At 38.7% G+C, this 24,252-nt stretch overlaps 2 protein-coding genes across 2 annotated transcripts in view; one reads left to right on the forward strand and one right to left on the reverse strand.

Moving 5' to 3' along the window:
• Positions 1 to 24,252, reverse strand: part of LOC141452675 (neuropeptide F receptor-like) — a 290,310-nt gene that overhangs the window by 84,013 nt on the left and 182,045 nt on the right. The window lies entirely within an intron of this gene.
• Positions 67 to 6,196, forward strand: LOC141452676 (uncharacterized). The gene is made up of 3 exons (XM_074125063.1): positions 67 to 154; positions 314 to 466; positions 5,245 to 6,196. The coding sequence occupies exons 1-3, from the start codon at positions 143 to 145 to the stop codon at positions 6,058 to 6,060; spliced, it is 981 nt and encodes a 326-aa protein (XP_073981164.1). The 5' UTR covers positions 67 to 142; the 3' UTR covers positions 6,061 to 6,196.

Here is a 24,252-nt window from a genome sequence, read left to right on the forward strand (position 1 = left end):
TTTATTATTTCATTAATTTCCAACTGGAATGTGAAGAATTAGAAGGTAGACTGTGCAGTCATGTGCACCGACGGCCAGTAATATAAAAGAGACTGCTTCGGCCTGTCAAGACTTCAGTTGTAAACACGCGATTTCCTGTAGAATGTATTTGCTGGTAAGATGTGAAAGAAAAGTGTTTAGTTCTGCTTTAGCACAATTAAAGTATCATTTTCTCTTCTATCAATTACTAACTGCATTTTTTATTTTTCTATCACTTTATCTTGTTTACTGCTTACTAATGTGAAGTGTTTGTTTGTTTGTTACATTGGATTAGGTATTATTATTTGCTGCTAGTTTTGCCATTAGTACAGCCCACTTTGAACATCATCATGGCTTTGAACATCACGATTTACAACATGAGGAGCATGGCACGAGTCATGAACCAGTAGAACATCACAAAGAGGAACATCATCATGAAGAACATTATGTAAGATAGTGTTAATTTTTATTGCTGCGGAAATCATTTTTTTTACTTTCCATCTATGACCTCTCCTACCGATTAGCTTTTCGAAGTGGTCATTTGGCCGTTTAAGGCCTAAGTGAGTAAATGATTACAGTATTGTTTTCAGTTTAAGAATATTTCGAATAAAACAGAAGAAGATACTTTTTTGAATATGGTGAGTTAGAGAAGAAGCTTATTAATTTTATGGTTTGTGTCTTGATAATTCATTCCCACCCCGATAGATAGTGTTCGTGACTTTATTAGTGTACAAAAACGGAGACCATGGCCATACGATAACCTTTAAGTTTATAAGTCTGGAGGTAATCGAAAAACGTGCGGGGAAATCTATGTCTTTGTTACTATTTCGTAAAATTTTGTGTGTAGGTGTGCCGACGCCGCATGGTTTGTTGATAGAAAATTCATCAACCATTAGGTTCATGTATGGCTGGTAAGAGATGTCTAACTATGTTGTGTAGTGTATGTTGTTTATCTGAGAAACATATCTATGTTTGGTGTTGGACGAGGAGTGAATGCTGGCGAGGAATAGGAAAAGAAAAGAGATGATTTTTCATCATCAGATGAAGTCCAAGAGCTATCTTTATGACGAAGGGAAGTGGGTACTGTTTCTTACATATATGCTGTCCCAAGAGAGATTTATCTTCTGGAGTGAGTGACATTGTACACTCCTAAATCTGTTCTTCATGCAGCTACTAAAGTTCTGACTTTTAATTGGTGGGTTGGTTATAGATCTGTTTGTCCAAAGGGTAAGGGTGTCCTTCCACTGGGCTCTCGCACGACGTTTTTCAACAAAAAGTGAATTCTGAAAACAACTGCTATGTTAAGTGGAGCTTTGATTCGTTTGACTGCATAGTTGATGGCAGGGAATGTATAGTTTAGTCTGTTCTCTGGTTTTCAGTAAATTTCGTAAGTCTAGATTATAAACAAGTTTTTGTTTGACCTACTTGGAAATTGCTTTAAATCAGCAGTATCTGTTATAAGAGGAAGAATGGAAAGTGGTTAGTCATTGAACAGGAATTGCTTTTCGAAATGTAGTGTACCGTTTAGAAATTTTAGTTTCAATTGCAGTAACAATGAACATTGAAAATCACTAGGAAGCTTTTTTGTGGAACCACTAAGATTGAAACTTTAATCCTGCTAATATATTTACTTATTTTGCTCATTTCCTTTTATTACGAAAATTTACCTTTTTGAGACAATTATTACAAAAAATAATAAAAAGAAATACGTAATGGAGCTACCTGGTCCCTGATAGAAACACCAGTAAATAATTGGTAATGAAGTGTGCATGAATGTGCAGCACAGCTAATTATGTCGAGTTACTGTGGCCGTTGAAAGGGAATTCCAATGTAAACAGTCGATAGATGACTGTGTACAGTTTGGGTATGAATTTCACCGTTATATGTGTAGATAATTATGCTAACAATGTTGTTTGGAAATAGAGGAAGTGCAGCAGGCTGTTTAGATAAACCAGATAACTGTGTAGATGGATGACTATCTCTAACTGTTAGTTAAATATTGTGGATAGAAAACACTTTCGCTCTAAATTATCTTGCGAACGAAATACACAGCACGCAATTAAACCAACTGCAAGGTAAATGAACAATAATGTAGTGTAAACATTCTTTTATGAAAATGTAGAACAATTTTTAATAGATTAGTGTAATTGTCATTATTTATAATTGCAGTAAATTATTGTTTTGCCCAACAGTTCTATGTTGGTGGATTGCATAGTTTGTCTTTTATAGTAGTGTATACGAGCACAATTCGTAAACTAGCACAATTCAGACCATATTAGCAGGATCAAGTACCGTGTGTACGGGCTGTCAGTGTAGTTGATGTTGATAACCAAGGGTACCCGCAGGAAAGCCAAGATTCTTAAGAAAGATAGCCGTGATATGGACATTTTCAATAGAAAAAGATTTTATTTAAACAATAACTACTGTAAAAAGCATAAAATGAGGTTAAAAACTAGAGAATACTATTGTAGATCTCTAGCGTTGTCTAGATTAGATGACAGATCTGTGAAGTTTCCATAGTTTCGATCAGATTATCCCATCACACATTCAGATTTCGGCACTTGTTTTCTTTCTTCGAAACCAGTGTTCCCGTTCTAGGAATAATTTCTTCTGCAGATCGATAATTAAACGCCATTTTTTGTTTAATTTTGCAAATATTCTCGGTTACTACGGCTGCAGCACATCTCTTTCTTCAAAAGCATCGTAATAGCATTATTGCATCATTTTACAGTAGAACAAACCTAACATATTACTTAGAGCATCACTAAAATTTTGTACTGTTTTATTAAATAATGGAAAGATAAACGAAGGTAAATGAATTGGAATGTGAATTACATATTTTAAAGAATCTTTACATGAGGTCAATATTGAAAAATGGCAGTAGTATAGAAATTGATGTAGACTTTCCTTTTTAATTTTTCCGTTAATTGCAATAGTTGTAACAAATGATCATAAAAGTCACGTTACAACAATATCAAAATTTGTATTTGATCATATTAAAGCCCTTAATACTTAACCTCATTGGTGTTTGGAGCCTTTTTCTAGCGTTCTATTGTAAAGAGAGAGCTCTACTCTACTCATCACCGGACCTATAAGATCTGTAAGAAACTCCTAGCGCAAGGTCTTGAATTAATTCTCGAACTAATTACCCTACCCTAAAATTATAACACAAAAGGTAAATTACGAAATTAATTAAGGTAATCCCCAGATAAAGCCAATTGAAAATTAAATTATTCAAAATATATTAATTTACCCTTGAAATGTCTATATTTCTCAACCGAGTATTACAATACAAAGAACTTTGTTGTAATAAATCAATTCAGGAAATGAATTAATTATTACCTGTCTTTTGCAGATTCATGAAACCTAAAATTAGACATTCTGTATAGGAATTGATGATTATTAAATATTTCTTTCATTTTAAGCATAGAACAGAATTGTTTTCTAGTAATATCAGTATTAATATCAGAAGCTCTACCGTAAAATCGAAGTGTTTCATTTAAAAAAAAAATGCCAATTCTTTATAAATACCAAGATAATCAGTTAATCCTGATTTTCTCGGAAAACACCTATTTAATCTCCCCTTTCATCTTTTCCAAAACGCCATCCAGTGAAATTAATCTCTTGAGAGATCAGACAAAATTACAATCTCTATTTAATAAACATCATTATCAATTTCCGAGGATATTATAAAGGGATTACGTTTGACTACAAAGTTAATATAATTTTAAATTCTAAAAGGTTTTCTTTGAACAAAACATAAAAACACAAAAAAGATCGTTTTGATGTATGGATTACTAAAAATATAAGGTACTTTATAGAAAATAAGATTTACAAAAAATGAGCAATCTGCTAATTAGGTTGTTAGGAAGAGGTGGTGTTCTGAAGCTAAAAAGGCTGTCTCTCGTGTATTAATTCTTTTCTCTACCTAGAAACTTCTGCAATCTCACTTCCAAGCTTGGTGAGGTGGGTATTTTGATCATAATACAACCATAATTCTTTCTTTAAAGTTCATCAAGATAAATCTTTATATTGAAAATCTTTAAATTAACAACAAATATTTTAACAACAACCAAGCTAATAGCTCAGTGGTTTGTTCAATCTGTTCCCACGCGTAGATCTCGAGTTCGAATCCAGCTGCCAGTATTTAGATTTTCTCTTCCCGAGTGTTTCCTACAGTCACCATTCTGTGGTAGACAGAGATGTCTGCAATCAATGGACTTTTTCTGGAATGCCAGCAGCTGCAGTATTCTGTAAAAAGCTCAAACGTACTCTGATTTTGACGCACCTTAAATGGAACAATAATAACATCCAGAATTTGCACATCATTAAATTCAGCTTGTTAAAATTTCCAGAATTAATTATTATTATACTTTAATATTTTGCACTCCTTTTTTTGTCAGACTTTCCGAACCTTTTCTTTTCAAAATTTTAAATTCTTTTTTATTTACTTTCCGACGGAGCTCCAGCCCACCTGTCCTCTTCAACAGCAATCCTCTTCCTTGTACAGATCTAGTGCGCTACCTTGGGCTCTTTATAGACAAACGACTCACGTGGAACCCACACACTAGACTTAAAAGCCAAGCAATGACAAAACGTGCAAAACTGCTTTACAGACTACTTGGACGACGCTCCAAATTACCCTTTGAACTCAAACGCTTAATATACAGTATTATTCACAAACATGTGGACTTACGGACTAGAGCTGTGGGTTTCAGCCAAACCTACAAACTTACGGACAGTACAAACATTTCAGTCAAAACTAGTCCTGTTCATAAAATACATTAAACTCACCACACATTTTTGCCCTTTTCACGGACGCACATGTACATATGTGCAATGAAAACAAACTGCAAAAATTACAAAAATTTCATTTTACTAATTGGTGTAACGAATTGGTTGTAAGTTTCTGTAACTCAACCAACCCGCATAGCCACGCCCTGGAGAGGACAATATATTTGTAGAAACGTTGGCAAAAAGACGAGTTGTTTTATTTGACCGATTCCTCGCAAATCTTCCATCCTAAGTTTAACAATTTGCGGTCACGAAAACTATATATTCGTACGTTTAAACTTTACAATTTCGGATATTTACTGAAGGTTTCAATTAATATTGTAGATAAATGCCACAATATTTAAAAATTCATAAAAAAAAGACCGATCTTTAATCTTCTTTCTATATTTTTATCGAAATAAATACATTTAAATGCAATCTCCCTGTTCACAGCACGTGCCAGACTATAAGTTCGAGTACATCGTTGAAGACCATCATACAGGAGACCATAAAAGTCATAAGGAGAGTAGAAAAGGCGACGAAGTGAAAGGATATTATTCAGTAAAGGAAGCCGATGGAACAATGAGAGAAGTGCATTATACTTCAAACAAGCATGCTGGCTTTAATGCGGTAGTAACAAAGAGTGGTGAGCCACATCATCATGAACATCAACAACATCATCATCATGGAGAAGAAATACATCATCATCATGAGCCAGCACATCATGAGACACACGTGGAACTACATTTACCACATAAACACGAAGAACATTATCATCATGTTGAACATCCAATTAAACACCATCATCATCAGGAAGAGACTCAGTCTGAAAAACACCATAAATTAGAAGAAATACCAAATTTTGAACATCATCCGCATCATTTTATTGAACCACAACATGTTGAAAATCATCAATCAAGTGAGCATAAACATGAACCACAAATAGTACATTTCCCGCATCATCTACATCAAAACTTAGATTTACAACCAATAATACACGAAAAAGAATATGAATATGTGCATAAAGCTAAACAAGCGCATGTCATCAATGAAAAACATCATCATCATGCACCAGAACACCATCATATTCTTGCAGAACATCACATATCACAGCATCACACACCAGAGCATCAAATACAGCATCATTTTGTTCCAGAACATCATCATTACCATGATGAACAAGAAGTAGAAGGTTCCGCACCAGTGCCAACCATTCGCAGACAAAGGGGAGCCAATAAATTTGGGCGAAAGTATAAAGTTCGTGAATAAACCAGCTGATTACAGTATTTTTATCTTTAAATAATGTATTGCACTAGTCAGTATTCATAAACTGAACAATAAAGTACTAAGACTGATCTGAAGTAATAATTTAAACAAATAAAATGTGCTTTACTTTACTTAACAAGTTTAAGATTTTTTCGCCTTCTTCTTTAATTAAAGTTGGTGTATTGGCAGTGGCTGTCAATTACCATTACCATTTCCTACAGACAGCTGGTTCGCTTATTGAATTTTTTGTACCATCTAAATAAATTCCCTGGAAATCTACATCTAATCAAAGTATTAAGTAAAAGTGTCTAATCAAAGTGTTAAGTAAAAATGTCTAATCAAAGTATTAAGTCAAAGCAAAGCAATAAAATAACTAGTTAAAAATTGAAATTATATAATCATGTTTTAAATCCCTCATCTAAGGACATCCACTAGTATTCATTTTAAAAATATGTATGAATTTGGCAGAACTCTTTGCGGAAAATCGAGTATTTTTATCTCTAATTAAAATTAAAGAAAAACTAAACTAGGAAATTTCCCAAATCACTTTGACGATTATCATTTTTAGTATTCTAGCTTTGTTAGCTTCAACTCTTTTTTAAAATTTAATGGCCAGATATCAGGAAAATCGCTCCTACATAATCAACATTCTAAGTCAAAGACTTTTGGAATAAACAGTCATAACATCAGTTACTGATACCTGTACCGCCTAGTTCAGTAGTTTTTAACCTTTACATAGACGCGGAAAACAATTATATGTATATATTTTTCTCGAGGAACACTAACATTAAAAAATTGAAATTCGGAATTTAGCAAGAACTTAAATTAAATACAAATTAAAAAAAAAAGGAACAATTTTTTGTTTTCGTATCTATCCTAAGTTTTAAATTTCAATACATTAAAAAATTGAAATTTCGCGGAAAACTTGGACCATATTCGCGGAACACCGGTTAAGAACCACAGCTTTATATCTTCTAAAATTATAGATCTGGGCACAAAATAACTATAGTTTTTAATTGAGAAAAACAAAGTGTATAAGAGAACAAAATTCCATACCAATACGTGGTTCACAGTGGGAGATATAGAACGGCCACAATTTTACAGAATTTCATGACCCAAAAAATTTTCAACCCTTTATTTATTCTACATTTATAGATCTGTGCACAAAATAACTATAGTTTATAATTGAGAAAAACATATGTATAAGATAACAAAATACCATACCAATACGTGGTTCACAGTGGGAGATATAGAAAGGCCATAATTTTACAGAATTTCATGACCCAAAAAATTTTCAACCCTTTATATCATCTACCTTTTTAGATCTGTGCACAAAATAACTATAGTTTATAATTGAGAAAAACAAAGTGTATAAGAGAAAAAAATTCCATATCAATATGTGGTTCACAGTGGGAGATATAGAACGGCCACAATTTTACAGAATTTCATGACCCAAAAAATTTTCAACCCTTTATATCTTCTACATTTGTAGATCTGTGCACAAAATAACTATAGTTTATAATTGAGAAAAACATATGTATAAGATAACAAAATTCCATACCAATTCGTGGTTTACAGTGGGAGATATAGAAAGGCCATAATTTTACAGAATTTCATGACCCAAAAAATTTTCAACCCTTTATATCTTCTACATTTATAGGTCTGTGCACAAAATAACTATCGTTTATAATTGAGAAAAACAAAGTGTATAAGAGAACAAAATTCCATACCAATACGTGGTTCACAGTGGGAGATATAGAACGGCCACAATTTTACAGAATTTCATGACCCAAAAAATTTTCAACCTTTTATATCTTCTACATTTATAGATCTGTGCACAAAATATCTATAGTTTATAATTGAGAAAAACAAAGTGTATAAGAGAAAAAAATTCCATATCAATATGTGGTTCACAGTGGGAGATATAAAACGGCCACAATTTTACAGAATTTCATGACCCAAATAATTTTCAACCCTTTATATCTTCTACATTTGTAGATCTGTGCACAAAATAACTATAGTTTATAATTGAGAAAAACATATGTATAAGAGAACTAAATTCCATACCAATACGTGGTTCACAGTGGGAGATATAGAACGGCAATAACTTTACAGAATTTCATGACCCAAAAAATTTTCAACCATTTATATCTTCTACCTTTTTAGATCTGTGCACAAAATAACTATAATTTATAATTGAGAACAACAAAGTGTATAAGAGAACAAAATTCCATACCAATACGTGGTTCACAGTGGGAGATATAGAACGGCCATAATTTTACGGAATTTCATGACCCAAAAAATTTTCAACCCTTTATATCTTCTACATTTATAGATAGATCTGTGCACAAAATAACTATTGTTAATAATTGAGAAAAACAAAGTGTATAAGAGAACAAAATTCCATACCAATACGTGGTTCACAGTGGGAGATATAGAACGGTCATAATTTTACAGAATTTCATGACCCAAAAAATTTTCAACCCATTATATCTTCTACATTTATAGGTCTGTGCACAAAATAACTATCGTTTATAATTGAGAAAAACAAAGTGTATAAGAGAACAAAATTCCATATCAATATGTTCGGTCGTGACTAACTTCCGACTCCCGCGGCTCAGTCTCGCGCCCGCGCGCGTACTAATGTACGCATCCGCCTTAATTTCCTGCTATCACTATCGCCAATTACTAAGTCTTATTTTTTATTCAATAATTTTCAGTATATTAAAATCTTAGTTTCCGTTTCTTATGCCAAATGCGTCACTACCTATCACTTCTATTTCCTTTATTTGTTTTTCCTATTCTAAGCCCTTTGCCCCACTACTTCCTTTAGGACCGTGTGGTCACCTTTCGAGCCTACACAGTTCTCTGCGGGACCGCGCTATTTACGCTTCCGTGTTTCTGTGCTAATACGCTTATATTCAACGCTTCACTCATCACTTCACGCCTATCATTTTTCATCTGCATCTAGTGCCCTTAGTACGCTATTACTTTCATACTTCCGCTGACACCTAACAGTACGCATCATCCGCATCTAAACGCCTCTCCCGAATATCGCTTCACGCATATTCCACCGCTTATAGTGCACTTATTGCACTATTCCCCCTTTACTCTTCCGCTTACCTCATTTCCACTTCCGCTACGCTTCTCTGAGCCTGAGCCCAAATATTGCCTCCCTTTCTCAAAGCTCAACACACACACACACACATTTACATAAACATATATACACGCTTCCGCTCCACAGCTTCCTTTCCTCTCATCGCTTCTCAGGCAGATTATCAACATACCTCACGCACATCGCTCCTTGCAAAGGGTAAGTACCTTCCCCTTTTTCTTTTATTTCTCTTTAGTTTTTCTATTCTTCTTTGTCTACTATTATTCCGTACAGCGCCCACTTGGGCATTTGGGTGTAGGCGTACTCGAGCGCCTACATTTTGGTCCTCCGGGCCGGATTTTCGCACATATACAGTCCACTTCTTCCGCATCGCTTAATAAAACCCACTATGGCGCCTAAAAAAGGGAAAGGCACTGCAGGTGCATTATCGTTTGTTGCCTTCACTCGCTTAATCAGAGCAACTAAATTGGCCCTGGATCGACATCTCGAGGACTTTGCCGAACGACTTAGAGTCGCTCCTCTGTCCTCAACGCTCATAGCTTCGATGACGAGATTGGTCGAGGCCGATTACGCTACATTCCTTAAAAGCGTTGAGCCTTATGTAGAGGCAGACTCGCTTCCTGAAGGCCTCTCAGAAGACCAATTGTCGGCTGAGGTCCAGCAAGTGCGGGACTTACACCGACAGATAATCTGCACCTTCGAAGAAAGTTGCCCCGCTTCATCCGCTGTCGGTGCAGCGACCTTCGCTGCCCCGCTCCTCCCCCCACTACCGATACCGGACTTTTCCGGCAATATCCGGGAGTGGCCGCACTTTAAGGACCAGTTTGCGTCCCTCATTATCGCCAACCCCGCACTTTCCGGGGTGCAGAAGTTTACCTATCTACGGGGGGCGCTTTCCGGGGTTGCGTGCTCTATCATTTCTCACATCCCCCTCCAGGAAGCGCAATTCCTAACGGCGTGGGATTTGTTGTGTGGCCACTTTGACAGCCACCGCAACCTCGCCTTATCGCTGCTCGACCAGTTACTTCCCCGCGCTCCTCAGACCCCCCCGCATACCACACCTCAGCATCTGGAGGCCTTGCTGGAGCAGGTGGGGTGTGCAGAGACGTTTCTTAATATCCCCGCGGATGACCCGGCCTCTTTTCTACTGTTTTTGCTCCTGTCTCGCCGCCTTGACCAGGAGAGTCAGCTCGCTTTCGAGCTGGCCTACGCTGATGAGCCCTTTCCCACCGTAAAACACTTACGCACGTTTCTGCGTAGGCGCTCGCTCGCCGTCACTCGGGTGACCTCTTCCGGTCCCCCTGTTCGCGCGGCCGTAACTCCTGCCTCCGCATGCGCTTCCCCCCCTGCGCCTCGCAGGGCATCCGCGCTTAATCCCTCCGCCTCCGCTCGCACCCCCCTGTATCCGCCCCGTGGAGCTATTGCCTCTCGGGACCCCTCCGCGCAATATGTAGCCCCTGCGCCCCCGGTGTCTGTTTACAGCTGCGAATACTGTGCAGCTAAGCATTCTATTCGGCAGTGTCCCCGGTTTAAGACACTGTCTATCACCCAGCGCCGGGCATATATAGATGCTCACCGATTATGCAGGAATTGCCTCTCCGCTAAACATCTGACTACAGCCTGCAGATCGGTGCAGTCCTGCCGCGTCTGTAACAAACGACATCATACGATGTTGCATCCCGTGTCTTCCGATTTCCCATCGGCACCCTTGTCTCCCACTGACCGCCCAGTGGCCCCGCAGATTATCCCTTCGACCTCCCCGCCCCGCTTACCGCTTGCCACTCCGGTGGACAACCCCACTGCCACCTCGCCACACCGTTCACCTGCCTCAGCGTCTCCCCCGTCGCGCTTTAGTTGGGCGGACTGTCCCTCCCCCCCCGCGTTCGAAGATGAATCGCCCCCCTTGCCCGCTCTTCCTAACCCGGCTGAGCTCCCCCCCTCTCGCAGGCATATCCGCTCCCGCGTTCCCCGCCCCTTATTGGACGCGGAATGAGGGTTTCCGCCAACCCCCCTCGCCTATACCATCCCCCCCGCGTATCCATACCCACTTTTGCCTACCATCACGGTACACGCTGTGAATCAAAACATTCACGGTTTTGTGCGCGCCCTAATTGACACTGGAAGCCACCAAACGCTCATTACGCGTCGGTTCGCTAACCACCTCCGCTCCTCCTTGCACCGGTGCTCCTCCGATTTGCTCACGCTCGGTGGCGCTGTTACCGCTCACTCCCGGTATCGAACCAACTTCTTTATCTCCCATTGCGGAGATCCCCCCCTGTTGCGGGTCCATGCTACCGTCCTAGAGGATATCATTCCTCCGCTGCCCACGCGGCCTTTTGCTGGCAGTTGGCCCCATCTCCAAGCTCTCCCCCTGGCAGACCCCTCATTTAATTATCCGCAGCCCATTGAGCTGCTGTTGGGAAATGATGTGTTACCGCACCTCATGCTCACTGGGGTAATTCGCCCCACGCTTCGCGCGCCGGGCGCTTTCCGCACTACCTACGGCTGGGTACTTCATGGGCCATACCGCCCAGCGCTGTCTAGGAATATCCACGTACGCTTCGCGCCCGGAACTGTGTTTCATACTCGCGAGTCCAATCCGTCTCCCCAGCGTTCCTCCGTGTCACCTCTCGTTCTGGATGCGGTGGCTCTCATCCCTGCGCCTTCCGCCGCTGAAACCAGAGAATGCGTCACTCACACATCCGCAAATCCGTACTCCGCTTCCGAATCGGTCGCTCCAGCTATCGCGCTTCCTGTGGTACTCGACCCCGTTCCCCGAGACGCAGACGAAGACCTCGCCTATTTGGTCCGACGCTTCTGGGAGGTGGATAAGGTTCCGGAACGACTGCCGCTCACCCCTGAAGAGCGCATTTGCGAAGACCTCTACCTCCGCGATACATATCGTCTTGCTAACGGCCGCTATGTAGTTCCGCTTCCTCTCCGGGCTCCACATTTGGGTGCTTCCAGAAATGTGGCCACGCGACAGTTTCTCCGCTTGGAAAAACGCTTCGCTCGAGACTCAGAGCTTCGGCACGCGTACCATGACGTTATGCAGGACTACCTGGATAGCGGGCATATGGACCTTGTATCCGCGTCCGATACTCCCCCCTCTTATGAGCCATTTTATATTCCGCATCACGCGGTGCATCGCCCAGACGATCCCCCGAACAAACTCCGCGTAGTTTTTAATGCATCATGCGCTTCCGCCAACGGACATTCTCTCAATGACCTTCTATTTACCGGACCCAAGCTACAAGCGGATATCGCCACGCTCCTGCTCCGTTTCCGCCTCCATCGCGTGGTATTCACCGCGGACATCCGACAGATGTACCGCCAGATTCGGGTGCTACCTGCCCATCGTGACTATCAACGCATAATTTGGCGATTCTCTCCAGATGAACCGTTGCAAACGTATCGTCTTAACACCGTTACTTTCGGCGTATCTTCCGCCCCTTACCTCGCGCTGCGCACCATCCGCCAACTCGCGCTCGATGAAGGGGATAAATACCCCCATGCTAAACTCGCGCTCCAAGAAGAAGTGTATGTCGATGACATACTCACTGGAGCAGACTCCGAGGTGACTGCAAAGCATCTGATGGAGCAGGTCCGGCGGCTTCTCATGGCGGGCGGTTTTGAGTTACGTAAGTGGGCCACGAATTGCCCATCGTTGCTCCGGAGCCTACCCCCCGAGCACTGCCGCCAACCCACCTCCGAGGACCCCCTTCAGCTTGATCGGGATCCTGTGCTCAAAATTCTGGGGCTGGGTTGGGATCCCACTACTGATAGCTTTTTCTACGCGGTGCGCATGGCTGAACCCGCATCCACCAAACGTACCATCCTTAGCCAAATGGCCAGAATTTTCGATCCCTTGGGATGGCTAACCCCGGTCGTTTTCAAGGCCAAGTTGTTTTTTCGCCAACTCTGCCGGCTGCAACTTGATTGGGATCAGCAACTCCCTACGGAGCTCGCAGCCCCGTGGCTCGAATTCCAGCAACGCCTGCCCGAATTGGGACGTATACGCTTACCACGATTGCTTCCCACGATCGACGCCGCTTATACCCACCGCTTAGTCGGATTTTGCGATGCGTCCGAGAATGGATACGCCGCGGTCGTCTACTTGCATACCACCTCCCCCCGTGGAGAGTGCCAAGTGCACCAGGTGGCCGCCAAGTCGAAAGTTGCACCTAACAAGACCATGTCGCTGCCGCGGCTGGAGCTGTGCGGAGCACATTTCTTAGCTAAATTGCTGCACTCCATTGCCTCGTCCATGCTCCCGCAGTTAGGGGCATATCTGATCGCGTTTTCTGACTCCACCGTCACGCTTGCCTGGATTCGCGGCGAGAGCCATCGATGGAAGACCTTTGTTGGCCATCGCGTAGCTGACATCCAGGAGCTCATCCCCGCTAATGCTTGGAGGCATGTGGTCTCTGAGGATAATCCCGCTGACTGCGCTTCACGAGGCGTGCAACCGCATCAGCTGCAGCCACACCCGCTTTGGTGGACCGGGCCACCCTGGCTCGCCGAGACCCTTGATAACTGGCCTACCTCTAATGATCCCGTGCCCTCGGATCTGGTTCAGCAGGAAGAACGCGCCGACCCCCCGCTCACGCTTGCGCTCCCCGCTCAAGAGGAGCCCTTTTTCACGCGCTATTCATCGCTTCTCCGCTTGAAGCGGGTTACCGCCTACTGCCTTCGTTTTTTGTTCAACTGTCGTAATTCTGCTACACCGCGCCAGGGTTGGCTTAGCACTTCGGAATTACGGAGTGCGTTCATCGCGCTAGTACGCTTATCCCAAGCTCATGCGTTCCCCGTCGAAATGAAGGAAGCACAAGACCCCCAATCGCGTCATCGATTGGTGCGTCAGTTGAACCTGTTCACGGACAAGGATGGAATACTCCGCGTAGGCGGGCGCTTATCCGCCTCCACGCTGCCTTATGGTTTTCGCCACCCGCTCTTACTACCTAAGGATCATCATCTCACGCGGTTAATAGTGGATGACGCACACTTACGCTTACTACACGCTGGGGCGCTTGCTACCCACTCCTATTTACGCCGACAGTACTGGATCGTCAATGGACGAAACGTGGTACGCCACCGCTTAGCTAAATGTAACCGCTGTTTTTCTGTCAAACCGCGCCCTGTTATCCAACCGCTAGGAAACTTACCCACTGAACGCATCTCCGCCGCATCCGCATTCACAGTGACCGGGGTTGACTACGCTGGCCCGTTCGCCATCTCCAGTGCGCGCCTCCGCGGAGCTGTCACCACTAAGGGCTACCTGGTGGCGTTCATTTGTTTCGCCACCAAGGCCGTTCATTTTGAAATCGCTTCGGAGCTCTCAACATCCGCGTTCCTCGCCGCCTTTAGACGCTTCACGGCCCGCCGCGGACTTCCCACCACGGTGTTTTCCGACAACGGAACTAACTTTGTCGGGGCCCATCACCAGCTCCGTGATCTCGGCCGCTTAATACGCAACCCCCGCCATCAGCAGTTATTTGTTGATTCCGCCTCCACGCGTGGTATTGATTGGCGTTTCATACCACCCGTTAGTCCTCACTTTGGCGGATTGTGGGAGGCCGCGGTTAAATCCGCGAAGCACCACCTCTCCCGCGTGATTGGGAAGCAAACGCTAACGTATGAGGAGCTGCTCACTGTGGTTACTGAGGTCGAGGCAATCCTTAATTCTCGCCCCCTCTGCGCTCTCTCCTCTGACTCCGCGGATCCGGAGCCGCTGACGCCGGGACACTTCCTAATTTTCCGCCCCCTAACCGCTCCGCCTGAGCGCCGTCTTACCCATCTGGCACTCAACCGCTTGTCCCGGTGGAATCTGACACAACGTATCCAGCAGGACTTCTGGACGCGCTGGAGTCAAGAATATCTGCATACGCTGCAGCAGCGTGAGAAATGGTTGCTACCCGCCACAGCCATCTCGCCGGGTACTGTCGTCATTCTTCGCGAAGACAATGCTCCTCCCCGCCAATGGCCGCTCGGCCGCATTACCGCCTTACATCCCGGACGAGATGGCGTCTGTCGGGTGGCTGATGTGACCACCGCGTCCGGCACTTTCCGCCGACCGCTAAACAAGCTCTGTCCTCTCCCATCGCAATAGAGATTCCGCTTATCAATCTTCGCTGAAGCCAAGCCTTCAGGGCGGGCGGGATGTTCGGTCGTGACTAACTTCCGACTCCCGCGGCTCAGTCTCGCGCCCGCGCGCGTACTAATGTACGCATCCGCCTTAATTTCCTGCTATCACTATCGCCAATTACTAAGTCTTATTTTTTATTCAATAATTTTCAGTATATTAAAATCTTAGTTTCCGTTTCTTATGCCAAATGCGTCACTACCTATCACTTCTATTTCCTTTATTTGTTTTTCCTATTCTAAGCCCTTTGCCCCACTACTTCCTTTAGGACCGTGTGGTCACCTTTCGAGCCTACACAGTTCTCTGCGGGACCGCGCTATTTACGCTTCCGTGTTTCTGTGCTAATACGCTTATATTCAACGCTTCACTCATCACTTCACGCCTATCATTTTTCATCTGCATCTAGTGCCCTTAGTACGCTATTACTTTCATACTTCCGCTGACACCTAACAGTACGCATCATCCGCATCTAAACGCCTCTCCCGAATATCGCTTCACGCATATTCCACCGCTTATAGTGCACTTATTGCACTATTCCCCCTTTACTCTTCCGCTTACCTCATTTCCACTTCCGCTACGCTTCTCTGAGCCTGAGCCCAAATATTGCCTCCCTTTCTCAAAGCTCAACACACACACACACACATTTACATAAACATATATACACGCTTCCGCTACACAGCTTCCTTTCCTCTCATCGCTTCTCAGGCAGATTATCAACATACCTCACGCACATCGCTCCTTGCAAAGGGTAAGTACCTTCCCCTTTTTCTTTTATTTCTCTTTAGTTTTTCTATTCTTCTTTGTCTACTATTATTCCGTACAGCGCCCACTTGGGCATTTGGGTGTAGGCGTACTCGAGCGCCTACACAATACGTGGTTCACAGTGGGAGATAAAGAACGGCCATAATTTTACAGAATTTCATGACCCAAAAAATTTTCAACCCTTTATATCTTCTACATTTATAGGTCTGTGCACAAAATAACTATCGTTTATAATTGAGAAAAACAAAGTGTATAAGAGAACAAAATTCCATACTAATACGTGGTTCACAGTGGGAGATATAGAACGGCCACAATTTTAAAGAATTTCATGACCCAAAAAATTTTCAACCTTTTATATCTTCTACATTTATAGATCTGTGCACAAAATAACTATAGTTTATAATTGAGAAAAACAAAGTGTACAAGAGAACACAATTCCATATCAATACGTGGTTCACAGTCGGAGATATAGAACGGCCATAATTTTACAGATATTCATGACCCAAAAAATTTTCAACACTTTATATCTTCTACATTTATAGGTCTGTGCACAAAATAACTATCGTTTATAAATGAGAAAAACAAAGTGTATAAGAGAACAAAATTCCATATCAATACTTGGTTCACAGTGGGAGATATAGAACGGCCACAATTTTACAGAATTTCATGACCCAAAAAATTTTCAACACTTTATATCTTCTACATTTGTAGATCTGTGCACAAAATAACTATAGTTTATAATTGAGAAAAACATATGTATAAGAGAACTAAATTCCATACCAATACGTGGTTCACAGTGGGAGATATAGAACGGCAATAATTTTACAGATATTCATGACCCAAAAAATTTTCAACACTTTATATCTTCTACATTTATAGGTCTGTGCACAAAATAACTATCGTTTATAATTGAGAAAAACAAAGTGTATAAGAGAACAAAATTCCATATCAATACGTGGTTCACAGTGGGAGATATAGAACGGCTATAATTTTACAGAATTTCATGACCCAAAAAATTTTCAACCCTTTATATCTTCTACATTTATAGGTCTGTGCACAAAATAACTATCGTTTATAATTGAGAAAAACAAAGTGTATAAGAGAACAAAATTCCATACCAATACGTGGTTCACAGTGGGAGATATAGAACGGCCACAATTTTAAAGAATTTCATGACCCAAAAAATTTTCAACCTTTTATATCTTCTACATTTATAGATCTGTGCACAAAATAACTATAGTTTATAATTGAGAAAAACAAAGTGTACAAGAGAACACAATTCCATATCAATACGTGGTTCACGGTCGGAGATATAGAACGGCCATAATTTTACAGATATTCATGACCCAAAAAATTTTCAACACTTTATATCTTCTACATTTATAGGTCTGTGCACAAAATAACTATCGTTTATAATTGAGAAAAACAAAGTGTATAAGAGAACAAAATTCCATATCAATACGTGGTTCACAGTGGGAGATATAGAACGGCTATAATTTTACAGAATTTCATGACCCAAAAAATTTTCAACCCTTTATATCTTCTACATTTATAGGTCTGTGCACAAAATAACTATAGTTTATAATTGAGAAAAACAAAGTGTATAAGAGAAAAAAATTCCATATCAATATGTGGTTCACGGTGGGAGATATAGAACGGCCACAATTTTACAGAATTTCATGACCCAAAAAATTTTCAACCCTTTATATCTTCTACATTTGTAGATCTGTGCACAAAATAACTATAGTTTATAATTGAGAAAAACATATGTATAAGAGAACTAAATTCCATACCAATACGTGGTTCACAGTGGGAGATATAGAACGGCAATAATTTTACAGATATTCATGACCCAAAAAATTTTCAACACTTTATATCTTCTACATTTATAGGTCTGTGCACAAAATAACTATCGTTTATAATTGAGAAAAACAAAGTGTATAAGAGAACAAAATTCCATATCAATACGTGGTTCACAGTGGGAGATATAGAACGGCCATAATTTTACAGAATTTCATGACCCAAAAAATTTTCAACCATTTATATCTTTTACATTTATAGATCTGTGCACAAAATAACTATAATTTACAATTGAGAAAAACAAAGTGTATAAGAGAAAAAAATTCCATATCAATACGTGGTTCACAGTGGGAGATATAGAACGGCCATAATTTTACAGAATTTCATGACCCAAAAAATTTTCAACCCATTATATCTTCTACATTTATAGGTCTGTGCACAAAATAACTATCGTTTATAATTGAGAAAAACAAAGTGTACAAGAGAACACAATTCCATATCAATACGTGGTTCACGGTCGGAGATATAGAACGGCCATAATTTTACAGATATTCATGACCCAAAAAATTTTCAACACTTTATATCTTCTACATTTATAGGTCTGTGCACAAAATAACTATCGTTTATAATTGAGAAAAACAAAGTGTATAAGAGAACAAAATTCCATATCAATACGTGGTTCACAGTGGGAGATATAGAACGGCCATAATTTTACAGATATTCATGACCCAAAAAATTTTCAACACTTTATATCTTCTACATTTATAGGTCTGTGCACAAAATAACTATCGTTTATAATTGAGAAAAACAAAGTGTATAAGAGAACAAAATTCCATATCAATACGTGGTTCACAGTGGGAGATATAGAACGGCCATAATTTTACAGAATTTCATGACCCAAAAAATTTTCAACCCTTTATATCTTCTACATTTATAGGTCTGTGCACAAAATAACTATCGTTTATAATTGAGAAAAACAAAGTGTATAAGAGAACAAAATTCCATACCAATACGTGGTTCACAGTGGGAGATATAGAACGGCCACAATTTTAAAGAATTTCATGACCCAAAAAATTTTCAACCTTTTATATCTTCTACATTTATAGATCTGTGCACAAAATAACTATAGTTTATAATTGAGAAAAACAAAGTGTACAAGAGAACACAATTCCATATCAATACGTGGTTCACGGTCGGAGATATAGAACGGCCATAATTTTACAGATATTCATGACCCAAAAAATTTTCAACACTTTATATCTTCTACATTTATAGGTCTGTGCACAAAATAACTATCGTTTATAATTGAGAAAAACAAAGTGTATAAGAGAACAAAATTCCATATCAATACGTGGTTCACAGTGGGAGATATAGAACGGCTATAATTTTACAGAATTTCATGACCCAAAAAATTTTCAACCCTTTATATCTTCTACATTTATAGGTCTGTGCACAAAATAACTATAGTTTATAATTGAGAAAAACAAAGTGTATAAGAGAAAAAAATTCCATATCAATATGTGGTTCACGGTGGGAGATATAGAACGGCCACAATTTTACAGAATTTCATGACCCAAAAAATTTTCAACCCTTTATATCTTCTACATTTGTAGATCTGTGCACAAAATAACTATCGTTTATAATTGAGAAAAACAAAGTGTATAAGAGAACAAAATTCCATATCAATACGTGGTTCACAGTGGGAGATATAGAACGGCCATAATTTTACAGATATTCATGACCCAAAAAATTTTCAACACTTTATATCTTCTACATTTATAGGTCTGTGCACAAAATAACTATCGTTTATAATTGAGAAAAACAAAGTGTATAAGAGAACAAAATTCCATATCAATACGTGGTTCACAGTGGGAGATATAGAACGGCCATAATTTTACAGAATTTCATGACCCAAAAAATTTTCAACCCTTTATATCTTCTACATTTATAGGTCTGTGCACAAAATAACTATCGTTTATAATTGAGAAAAACCAAGTGTATAAGAGAACAAAATTCCATATCAATACGTGGTTCACAGTGGGAGATATAGAACGGCCATAATTTTACAGAATTTCATGACCCAAAAAATTTTCAACCATTTATATCTTTTACATTTATAGATCTGTGCACAAAATAACTATAATTTACAATTGAGAAAAACAAAGTGTATAAGAGAAAAAAATTCCATATCAATACGTGGTTCACAGTGGGAGATATAGAACGGCCATAATTTTACAGAATTTCATGACCCATAAAATTTTCAACCCTTTATATCTTCTACATTTATAGGTCTGTGCACAAAATAACTATCGTTTATAATTGAGAAAAACAAAGTGTACAAGAGAACAAAATTCCATATCAATACGTGGTTCACAGTGGGAGATATAGAACGGTCATAATTTTACAGAATTTCATGACCCAAAAAATTTTCAACCCATTATATCTTCTACATTTATAGGTCTGTGCACAAAATAACTATCGTTTATAATTGAGAAAAACAAAGTGTATAAGAGAACAAAATTCCATATCAATACGTGGTTCACAGTGGGAGATAAAGAACGGCCATAATTTTACAGAATTTCATGACCCAAAAAATTTTCAACCCTTTATATCTTCTACATTTATAGGTCTGTGCACAAAATAACTATCGTTTATAATTGAGAAAAACAAAGTGTATAAGAGAACAAAATTCCATACCAATACGTGGTTCACAGTGGGAGATATAGAACGGCCACAATTTTACAGAATTTCATGACCCAAAAAATGTTCAACCTTTTATATCTTCTACATTTATAGACCTGTGCACAAAATAACTATAGTTTATAATTGAGAAAAACATATGTATAAGAGAACTAAATTCCATACCAATACGTGGTTCACAGTGGGAGATATAGAACGGCAATAATTTTACAGATATTCATGACCCAAAAAATTTTCAACACTTTATATCTTCTACATTTATAGGTCTGTGCACAAAATAACTATCGTTTATAATTGAGAAAAACAAAGTGTATAAGAGAACAAAATTCCATATCAATACGTGGTTCACAGTGGGAGATATAGAACAGCCACAATTTTACAGAATTTCATGACCCAAAAATCTTTCAACCCTTTATATCTTCTACATTTATAGGTCTGTGCACAAAATAACTATCGTTTATAATTGAGAAAAACCAAGTGTATAAGAGAACAAAATTCCATATCAATACGTGGTTCACAGTGGGAGATATAGAACGGCTATAATTTTACAGAATTTCATGACCCAAAAAATTTTCAACCATTTATATCTTTTACATTTATAGATCTGTGCACAAAATAACTATAATTTACAATTGAGAAAAACAAAGTGTATAAGAGAAAAAAATTCCATATCAATACGTGGTTCACAGTGGGAGATATAGAACGGCCATAATTTTACAGAATTTCATGACCCATAAAATTTTCAACCCTTTATATCTTCTACATTTATAGGTCTGTGCACAAAATAACTATCGTTTATAATTGAGAAAAACAAAGTGTACAAGAGAACAAAATTCCATATCAATACGTGGTTCACAGTGGGAGATATAGAACGGTCATAATTTTACAGAATTTCATGACCCAAAAAATTTTCAACCCATTATATCTTCTACATTTATAGGTCTGTGCACAAAATAACTATCGTTTATAATTGAGAAAAACAAAGTGTATAAGAGAACAAAATTCCATATCAATACGTGGTTCACAGTGGGAGATAAAGAACGGCCATAATTTTACAGAATTTCATGACCCAAAAAATTTTCAACCCTTTATATCTTCTACATTTATAGGTCTGTGCACAAAATAACTATCGTTTATAATTGAGAAAAACAAAGTGTATAAGAGAACAAAATTCCATACCAATACGTGGTTCACAGTGGGAGATATAGAACGGCCACAATTTTACAGAATTTCATGACCCAAAAAATGTTCAACCTTTTATATCTTCTACATTTATAGATCTGTGCACAAAATAACTATAGTTTACAATTGAGAAAAACAAAGTGTATAAGAGAAAAAAATTCCATATCAATACGTGGTTCACAGTGGGAGATATAGAACGGCCATAATTTTACAGAATTTCATGACCCAAAAAATTTTCAACCCTTTATATCTTCTACATTTATAGGTCTCTGCACAAAATAACTATAGTTTATAATTGAGAAAAACAAAGTGTATAAGAGAAAAAAATTCCATATCAATATGTGGTTCACAGTGAGAGATATAGAACGGCCACAATTTTACAGAATTTCATGACCCAAAAAATTTTCAACCCTTTATATCTTCTACATTTATAGGTCTGTGCACAAAATAACTATCGTTTATAATTGAGAAAAACAAAGTGTATAAGAGAACAAAATTCCATATCAATACGTGGTTCACAGTGGGAGATAAAGAACGGCCATAATTTTACAGAATTTCATGACCCAAAAAATTTTCAACCCTTTATATCTTCTACATTTATAGGTCTGTGCACAAAATAACTATCGTTTATAATTGAGAAAAACAAAGTGTATAAGAGAACAAAATTCCATACCAATACGTGGTTCACAGTGTGAGATATAGAACGGCCACAATTTTACAGAATTTCATGACCCAAAAAATGTTCAACCTTTTATATCTTCTACATTTATAGATCTGTGCACAAAATAACTATAGTTTATAATTGAGAAAAACAAAGTGTACAAGAGAACAAAATTCCATATCAATACGTGGTTCACAGTCGGAGATATAGAACGGCCATAATTTTACAGAATTTCATGACCCAAAAAATTTTCAACCCTTTATATCTTCTATATTTATAGATCTGTGCACAAAATAACTATAGTTTACAATTGAGAAAAACAAAGTGTATAAGAGAAAAAAATTCCATATCAATACGTGGTTCACAGTGGGAGATATAGAACGGCCATAATTTTACAGAATTTCATGACCCAAAAAATTTTCAACCCTTTATATCTTCTACATTTATAGGTCTCTGCACAAAATAACTATAGTTTATAATTGAGAAAAACAAAGTGTATAAGAGAAAAAAATTCCATATCAATATGTGGTTCACAGTGAGAGATATAGAACGGCCACAATTTTACAGAATTTCATGACCCAAAAAATTTTCAACCCTTTATATCTTCTACATTTGTAGATCTGTGCACAAAATAACTATAGTTTATAATTGAGAAAAACATATGTATAAGAGAACTAAATTCCATACCAATACGTGGTTCACAGTGGGAGATATAGAACGGCAATAACTTTACAGAATTTCATGACCCAAAAAATTTTCAACCCTTTATATCTTCTACCTTTTTAGATCTGTGCACAAAATAACTATAATTTATAATTGAGAACAACAAAGTGTATAAGAGAACAAAATTCCATACCAATACGTGGTTCACAGTGGGAGATATAGAACGGCCATAATTTTACGGAATTTCATGACCCAAAAAATTTTCAACCCTTTATATCTTCTACATTTATAGATAGATCTGTGCACAAAATAACTATTGTTAATAATTGAGAAAAACAAAGTGTATAAGAGAACAAAATTCCATACCAATACGTGGTTCACAGTGGGAGATATAGAACGGTCATAATTTTACAGAATTTCATGACCCAAAAAAATTTCAACCCATTATATCTTCTACATTTATAGGTCTGTGCACAAAATAACTATCGTTTATAATTGAGAAAAACAAAGTGTATAAAAGAACAAAATTCCATATCAATACGTGGTTCACAGTGGGTGATAAAGAACGGCCATAATTTTACAGAATTTCATGACCCAAAAAATTTTCTACCCTTTATATCTTCTACATTTATAGGTCTGTGCACAAAATAACTATCGTTTATAATTGAGAAAAACAAAGTGTACAAGAGAACAAAATTCCATATCAATACGTAGTTCACAGTCGGAGATATAGAACGGCCATAATTTTACAGAATTTCATGACCCATAAAATTTTCAACCCATTATATCTTCTACATTTATAGGTCTGTGCACAAAATAACTATCGTTTATAATTGAGAAAAACAAAGTGTATAAGAGAACAAAATTCCATATCAATACGTAGTTCACAGTGGGAGATAAAGAACGGCCATAATTTTACAGAATTTCATGACAAAAAATTTTCAACCCTTTATATCTTCTACATTTATAGGTCTGTGCACAAAATAACTATCGTTTATAATTGAGAAAAACAAAGTGTATAAGAGAACAAAATTCCATACCAATACGTGGTTCACAGTGGGAGATATAGAACGGCCACAATTTTACAGAATTTCATGACCCAAAAAATTTTCAACCTTTTATATCTTCTACATTTATAGATCTGTGCACAAAATAACTATAGTTTATAAT

This window comes from Rhodnius prolixus, unplaced genomic scaffold (assembly GCF_049639745.1).
Source record: "Rhodnius prolixus isolate KJV_2025 unplaced genomic scaffold, Rpr scaffold_3, whole genome shotgun sequence".
NCBI lineage: Eukaryota > Metazoa > Arthropoda > Insecta > Hemiptera > Reduviidae > Rhodnius > Rhodnius prolixus.